General features: G+C 34.0%; 2 protein-coding genes across 2 annotated transcripts; both read left to right on the top strand.

The window, feature by feature from the left end:
* Positions 1-1,686: 1,686 nt before the first annotated feature.
* Positions 1,687-2,682, top strand: LOC102687257 (olfactory receptor 51F2-like). Its single transcript, XM_006643030.2, has one exon. The coding sequence runs from the start codon at positions 1,687-1,689 to the stop codon at positions 2,680-2,682; it is 996 nt and encodes a 331-aa protein (XP_006643093.1).
* Positions 2,683-7,841: 5,159 nt separating this feature from the next.
* LOC102687059 (olfactory receptor 51F2-like) lies at positions 7,842-8,813 on the top strand. The gene has a single exon (XM_006643029.2). It carries the CDS (start codon positions 7,848-7,850, stop codon positions 8,811-8,813), a length of 966 nt encoding a protein of 321 aa, XP_006643092.2. The 5' UTR covers positions 7,842-7,847.

Genomic DNA, 8,813 nt, shown 5'->3' with positions numbered 1-8,813 from the left:
GTGAGTTTAGAAAGATGTGAAAGGTACAAGTGTGTACATGTTTATAGTTGTTCTGGGCAAAGAAAATACTTTGCTACTTTACTTAGTCCTTATGAGTGAAACTGATGAGTCCCACAGTAATACTTTTGAACAGTGCATTCCCATGATGATTGCACTCTGCAGGATCTTATTTATAAAAGGCCTTAGGTTTTTGTCATTTTTACTTGTGTTCTCTTTTACTCTATCAGGTATTATATTAAAATATTTTAAAATTTCTTTATTTGGTAAGATAATGCAATTGCACAGCACATTATATAACACTCCACAGCTATATTTCAGTTGTATAGTTTTAGTTATATCTTACATTTCAAAAAACAATATTTGTTAATGACTTTAAATACTGACTTTATTCTACTTCCATGTGCTCTATTTCTAAAGTATAAGCAATGTAACAGTGGAGTCATTATAGTGTTGCACATGAAAAAGAAAATAAGTATGGTCAGAAGACAAGATAGAAACATTTTAAGGAATTCAAATTATGCCACAATTGTTGCTTTTGTTTTTCAAAGCTGCATTTTATCTCCCACTTCCTTTTCACATGAACAAGAAGTTTTTGGGTGAGTATAAAGTGCTTGCTTTCCTTACACGATTAAATTCTTAACATCGAAATATTTGTTTATTGAACAAGAAATTTAAAATACAAAGTCATTTCCTACAAAAATAAGATTTACAAAGTCCTATTACATTCAATAATTATAAAAATGTTAACGTGTTTTATTTTCTATGTAGAAATATTATAATTACAGAATCAATTTGGACTTCTTATGCATTATCCCACTGCACTGTACTACATTGTGAAACTATTTTCTTGTGAAACCATTGTTATTACAGTCCCAGCACTAAAACTTACAATATTATTATACTGTTTATATTATTATTTTCTGAGAAGTGGGTAATGCACGAGATGGTGCTTGGCTTTATTTCTGTTAAGTATAAGACAATTCATTTAAGGAATTTTAATTTCCAAGGAAAGCAATTTGTTTTATATTCTATATAGTACTGCATTAAATTGATTGATAACATCTAAAATTCTATATGTATGCTAAGTAATGTATATTGTTTAAAATAATTTAATATCCTGCTTCGAACTAAATTAAACCTACAGTTACACCCTTAACATAAGATTAATCCACACCTACAATTCCAAATGCCCTTTAATAACCTTAAGATAGTAATGCAACCAATTCTCAATTTTGTTATTAAGATCTCCAATCATCAAGTCTTTCCTTACATGACAAAGTAAAATAAAACCAAAATGATGTATTGTCCATTTTTGTAATATTGAGTTTTAAATCCTTTTAATTACAGGACAGAAAAAAAAAACAATTGTAAAGAAACTAACATGATATCCTTCAATTCAACAGTTCCTCAAAATGTTTCATTTGATTCACCTCCGTTCCAGTATATCAATGATTTTTCTAATATTCCTCATGTGAAGCATTATTACATTCATGCTTATTGTTTACATGGAGCAAAAATAGCACCAAGATTTCATCTTTTTTGGCTGCATTCTGTACTACTGGAGTTGAAATTCTTGCATGTTGTAAATTGTAGTATAGAAAGAAAAACTTTTAAAATGCAATACAATAACAACTTTAATTTAATTTAATTTTTTGAATTTCAGGACAACTGGGAAAAAACAGCCTCATGAGTTCCCTGAATTCAACACTTCCTCCAAATGTTTCATTAGTTCGACCTCAGTTCTTTTATATCAATGGACTTTCTAATATTCCTTATGTGAAATACTATTACATTTTCTTGTGTTTTGTTTTCACTGTAACACTATTAGGAAACTCTTTCATTATGTTTATTATTTACATAGAACAAAGTCTTCACACCCCAAAGTATATGGCTGTTTTTCATTTAGCTGCAGTTGACACGTGTGGCAGCACAGCTCTTATTCCTAAAATGATCGAGGCTTTTCTGTTTGATTTTCCTTTAATCACATATGAAGCCTGCTTAGCCAATATGTTTTTTGTACATTTATTTCAATTTCTGCAGTCATTTACCGTTGTATTATTGGCATATGATAGATTTGTTGCTATTTGCTTTCCTCTGAAATATCATTTAATGCTTACTACTGCTGGAATGGGTAAAATGTTAGGTGGAATATGGATTCTAGCAGCTGGGGTATTAATTGTAGGTGTAGGTTTCATTACCAGATTATCATTCTGCAAATCTATTGTGATAAACAGTTATTTCTGTGATCATGGACCTGTGTATCGCATGTCCTGCAATGACAATTTTCCCAATTATGTAATTGCCCAGATCAGTATTACAGTATTGCTTGCTGCACCTTTGACTCTTATTCTCTTAACCTATGCGTGTATAATTTTGGCAGTGCTAAAAATCGCTTCGGTGGAGGAACGCATAAAAGCAATGAAAACCTGCACCTCCCATTTAATCTTGGTGGCAATGTTTTACCTTCCGATATCTGCCATCTACATTGCAGCAAACATTACTACTGTTGACCCAAATACCAGAATAATAAGTACATCCTTATCTTCCACCATTCCACCAATGATGAACCCCATCATCTACACAATTAAAACAGAGGAGGTAATGAAAGTAGTTAAGAAGGTTCACAAAAGAAACAAGACAATTAAACCTACATTAAGTAGAATCACTAAACAGAATTTGTAGAATTTGAATTTAAGACATTAGTAAAGTATCTTCAGGAATGTATAAGAATGATTAATATACAGTATACATTTTGAAGGAATTGAATATGAAACCATGTAATTGTTCATGAAATGCAATGAGAAATGAATGAAACTCATATTATTTTTGTTTTGTAATGACATGTAGCTAGTTTCTTTGAACGTAGCTGCAAGTAGACATTTTTTTAACAGTTTTGTGCATTTCTTTATTTTGTTCTTTGTTTATTGTCATGCAGCACCCTCACTGTTTCTCTATTCTGCTTCTGGCTTCTTTGTTGCACTTTATTTATTCAGCTATATCTGCCTGTACTTTTCTCCTTGTACTGTTTAAGCTTTACACCTATTCTACAAACCTACACATTACTTATTTTGTTCTTCTTACTGTCTTCTCTCCTACTAGTCTCAATCTGTCATCACCTATCGAGACTCTCTCCTTTTGTGCTAATTCTTTTCTTATTCTGCTATTCTTTTTTCAATGGTCTGTGGTACTGTCACTCTACCAGTGTGACTCTACCAGACTATAGTTGATTTTGTTTTAAGTTTCATCTCTGCTATGTACATTTCATAGAAACCAATTTTTTTTTCAACTTCAAAAGTGTGTCATACTATACTGTGGACAATATTCCTATTTATTTTAAGCACAACATATTGTAATTAGATTTTTCAATTTTTCAAAATAAATGTAATACATTATGAATATTATTGTATGATTTTAAAGTATGTACTTCTGCAGTTGATTATTTTTTAATTTTGTACATTGTAAAATGGATAATTGCTGCCTTTAAGTTCTAGGAATCTCTTGGTGCTAACAAGCATTATACTCTGAATTGTACACTTTGGCACATATAGATGCCATAGGGGTTTTGTGCATTTAGTGGGATAATTGTTAATTGTAGCAGTAAATCACAAAATGATTCTTCTAGAAAATCGACCTTGCGGAAGAACTCAGCAACACATGGACACGGATACTAATACACAAGGATACATTTATTTCTAAATAAAACGTGTATATTAACATAGATCTTATAGTGAACGTTAGCAGAATTCAAAAGGTATCTGTATAGGAATCTGTATTATTAGATTCCCTGTTAGAGTCATTCAACTGCTGAACACTACTTTGTGTGCAGTTTTTCTCATGTTCAGTGTTTTGTACTTGCTAAGGTCAGAGGTCTTTCTTGGTCATTGGTGTGAGACCTTACATTTCACTACTTTTCTGTGCCTTTTTCACACTCCCAGCTCAACTCCCACCTCATCATCTCCTCATGGTCACTGACCTTTCTATCACAGCTTGACTTGGTGATCTGACCATCATTTACCTCCTCCTCCACTTATTTGCTGTCCATGTAGAAAATCCCCCAGATTGCTGATGACCACTCTGTCCTCTGCATATAGTATAAGTATGTATACAGTATAAATATACAGTATCATTTTGCACTGGGTTTGAGCTCCTCATTTTTAACCCTCACCAGTCACAGCCCCCAGCTGACATGGGTACAGGTTTCTTACCTGCTTTTCCCCCTCCTATGGTATCCAACAGGTGCAATGTTGGCCTTCAACTCTTCTTTCACATTACAAATTTCCACCCACAGTCTCTCAAGGGCATGGGACTCAGGACTTTGCCTTAGCTAATGGTTTTATTACTTTGGGGGGCTCTGCATGTAAATTTTCCACTGCCATTCAGTCATAGAAAACATCAGCAAGTGGTAAATCATTACTGGTTCCCAATATTTTTTTCTATCAAAATAAACATTATTTCACAAAACACATTTCACAATAAGTACAGTGCCTTGCGAAAGTATTCGGCCCCCTTGAACTTTTCAACCTTTTGCCACATTTCAGGCTTCAAACATAAAGATATAAATTTTTTATTTTATGTGAAGAATCACCAACAAGTGGGACACAATTGTGAAGTGGAACGAAATCTATTGGATTTTTGAAACTTTTTTAACTAATAAAAAAATGAAAAGTGGGGCGTGCAAAATTATTCGGCCCCCTTGCGTTAATACTTTGTAGAGCCACCTTTTGCTGCGATTACAGCTGCAAGTTGCTTGGGGTATGTCTCTATCAGTTTTGCACATCGAGAGACTGAAATTCTTGCCCATTCTTCCTTGCAAAACAGCTCGAGCTCAGTGAGGTTGGATGGAGAGCGTTTGTGAACAGCAGTTTTCAGCTCTTTCCACAGATTCTCGATTGGATTCAGGTCTGGACTTTGACTTGGCCATTCAAACACCTGGATACGTTTATTTGTGAACTATTCCTTTGTAGATTTTGCTGTATGTTTGGGATCATTGTCTTGTTGGAAGGTAAATCTCCGTCCCAGTTTCAGGTCTTTTGCAGACTCCAACAGGTTTTCATCCAGAATGGTCCTGTATTTGGCTGCATCCATCTTCCCCTCAATTTTAACCATCTTCCCTGTCCCTGCTGAAGAAAAGCAGGCCCAAACCATGATGCTGCCACCACCATGTTTGACAGTGGGGATGGTGTGTTGAGGGTGATGAGCTGTGTTGCTTTTACGCCAAACATATCGTTTTGCATTGTGGGCAAAAAGTTCGATTTTGGTTTCATCTGACCAGAGCACCTTCTTCCACATGTTTGGGGTGTCTCCCAGGTGGCTTGTGGCAAACTTTAGACGAGACTTTTTATGGATATCTTTGAGAAATGGCTTTCTTCTTGCCACTCTTCCATAAAGGCCAGATTTGTGCAGTGTAAGACTGATTGTTGTCCTATGGACAGACTCTCCCACCTCAGCTGTAGTTCTCTGCAGTTCATCCAGAGTGATCATGGGCCTCTTGGCTGCATCTCTGATCAGTCTTCTCCTTGTCTGAGCTGAAAGTTTAGAGGGACGGCCAGGTCTTGGTAGATTTGCAGTGGTCTGATACTCCTTCCATTTCAAGATGATCGCTTGCACAGTGCTCCTTGGGATGTTTGAAGCTTGGGAAATCTTTTTGTATCCAAATCCGGCTTTAAACTTCTCCACAACAGTATTACGGACCTGCCTGGTGTGTTCCTTGGTCTTCATGATGCTCTCTGCGCTTTCAACAGAACCTTGAGACTATCACAGAGCAGGTGCATTTATACAGAGACTTGATTACACACAGGTGGATTCTATTTATCACCATCAGTCATTTAGGACAACATTGGATCATTCAGAGATCCTCGCTGAACTTTTGGAGTGAGTTTGCTGCACTGAAAGTAAAGGGGCCGAATAATTTTGCACGCCCCACTTTTCATTTTTTTATTAGTTAAAAAAGTTTCAAAAATCCAATAGATTTCGTCCAATAGATGAGCTCAAAAAAGAAATTGTTTTCCTTGTCCTGTTGTGAGGTTGCAACTTCTTCACCTTTAACAGATAAACCAAAAAAACTTAAAGTTCTCAGGATTTTCAAGAACATTAATTGTTCATAATGCCACTGGTGACTTAGGGATCTGTTGAAGATTTAGGTAATACTTGGCAGCCAACTAATAACTGCAGAGACACTACCTGCTCTGTTTAGATGCTCAACATCTTTGTGCTTCTCTGCTTAAAATGTATATTTAAATTTAAGTTTGAAATTTTAAATACCCTCAGAAATCAGTGAATCAATTTTGAAAACTACTTAGAAAAAGTAGTTGGAAATTAGGAGCAACAAAATAAAAAGACTAAAATAATTAAAGACTGTATTATTAGATTCCCTGTTAATTTTAAAATATGCTTAGCTTATGTGTAGTTCTATTCATTTAATCTACTCAGTATACATAATGCTGCTAGTGTCACCAGTAATGTATGTTATATAAAGAAATGTGTGAATACATATTGTTGCAAAATCAGCAGTATATTTATCTTTCTTAAGACTGTACATATTAATAACTGAGTTGTCCTGAAAAACATGCAAAAAAGAAAAAAGACACTTTAATGTCTTCTATTACAAACACCTCCATATAATTAAATGAGACATGTTACTCTATCTTTGGAGCACCGATAGTGCCACAGTAGAGACTGTTGTACAGTATATTCCCATGTTGATTGCAGTCTATAGCATCTTATGTATAAAAGCCCTTAGGTTATTTTCTATTTTACTCACACACATTGATGTCCTGTGAGTTATAGTACTTAAATACTTTAATGCATTTTAATTGCAAAGAATCCAAACATAAAAATACATTATAGAGCACTTAAAAAAACTGTTTTTTTCTTAAAATATATATTTATATTGTGTATTTTAAGTGCTTTATTGTTGTTTGATAATTCAGTAGTTCAGTCTTCTTTAGAACCAAACTTAGAGGAATTATGAAAATGTTAAAACTATAATAGTGGATGTATAAAAGTGTTGAGCCTTAAAAAGAAACAAAATACTTAAACAGGAGATAAGATAGAACACAAAATTAGAAACACAAATTAAGCTTTTTATTCTTTTAAGATTGCATTTCATCTCCATTTTCTTTTATACATGCGAGAAGAGTAGTTTTGGTGAGTATGGAACCAGCTTGTTTTCTTTTTGTGACACTATACTATTTATCACTGTACTGATAACTCTAATATTGTCTATATTTTTGTGTTCTGAAATTAAGTAGTATGTAATACATTGTAATGGTGCATTACAATGCAATTTAATGTATAACGCAATGTATGTTACATTACACATTATTTGTTATAAGACTGGTATCATTATTATTCAATTCCAAGGCATGCTATTTGCTTTACTTTTTTTTAGAATTCACCCTGGCAAAAACTGATTTTAAAACTGCTACAATTCATTGGTATATAACAATGAGATGATACCATAGCATATGACAACCACATGCAAAGTACTGTATATTGTTTAAATTATGTTCATACAATACAAAACAGGAAATCCAACCACCTGGTACACCTTTAACTTAATTTTAAACTACACCTGGAAAAATGCCTTTTAACAACTGCATAATCAAAATGATGTAGATCATAATCAACATTTTGCTTCAGGTTCTTGTTTGTCCATTTAGAAGTATCATTGATTGTATTAAAAATTAGACAATAGTGACCAGCTGAATGTGGCAATTGAACATTGTAATTGAAATCCTTGTATTTTGAACTATAATGTCATAGATTTTTTAATATTTAAATTCAATACAATAATGACTTTTCTAATTACAGGAAAGAGAAAACAATTGTGAAGAAAGAAGTCAGCCATGAATTCAACTATTCCTTCAAATGTTTCATTTGTTCAGCCTCAGTTCTTTTACATTAATGGCTTTTCTAACATCCCTCATGTGAAGTACTATTACACTTTCTTATGCTTTGTCTTCACTGTAACGGTATTAGGTAACTCGTTCATTATGTTAATTATATATGTGGAGCAAAGCCTTCATACCCCAAAGTATGTGGCTGTTTTTCATTTAGCTGTAGTTGACATGTGTGGCAGCACAGCTCTCATTCCTAAGATGATTGAGACTTTTCTCTTTGATTCCCAATTCATCACGTATGAAGGCTGCTTGGCCAATATGTTTTTTGTACATTTGTTTACATTCATGCAGTCTTTAACTCTTCTTGCACTTGCCTATGACAGATTTGTTGCTATTTGTTTTCCTCTGAAGTATCATATCATCATCACTACTACTGGGATGGGTAAAATATTAGCTGGAATATGGATTCTAGCAGCTGGAGTAGTAATTGCAGCTGTTGGTTTCACTTCCAAACTATCATTCTGCAAATCAATTGTGATAGACAGCTATTTCTGTGATCATGGACCTATTTATCGGATGTCCTGTTCTGACAATTTTCCTAATTATGTAATTGCCAAGATTGGTACTACAATATTGCTAGCTGCACCTTTGACTCTAATTCTGTCATCCTATGTATGTATAATAGTGGCATTACTGAAAATCGCTTCAGAGGAGGAACGCATAAAAGCAATGAAAACCTGCACCTCCCATTTGATCTTAGTGGCAATGTTTTACCTTCCGATATCTGCCATCTACATTGCAGCAAACATTACCACCATTCACCCAAATACCAGAATAATAAGTACATCCTTATCTTCCACCATTCCACCAATGATGAACCCCATCATTTACACAATGAAAACAGATGAGGTAATAAAAGCAGTGAAAAAGTTTAACGAAAGGAACAAGACAATCAAAAACCAGAATTTGTAG

Source organism: Lepisosteus oculatus, chromosome 5, assembly GCF_040954835.1.
Source record: "Lepisosteus oculatus isolate fLepOcu1 chromosome 5, fLepOcu1.hap2, whole genome shotgun sequence".
NCBI lineage: Eukaryota > Metazoa > Chordata > Actinopteri > Semionotiformes > Lepisosteidae > Lepisosteus > Lepisosteus oculatus.
This window is presented reverse-complemented; position numbering and strand designations above follow the sequence as displayed.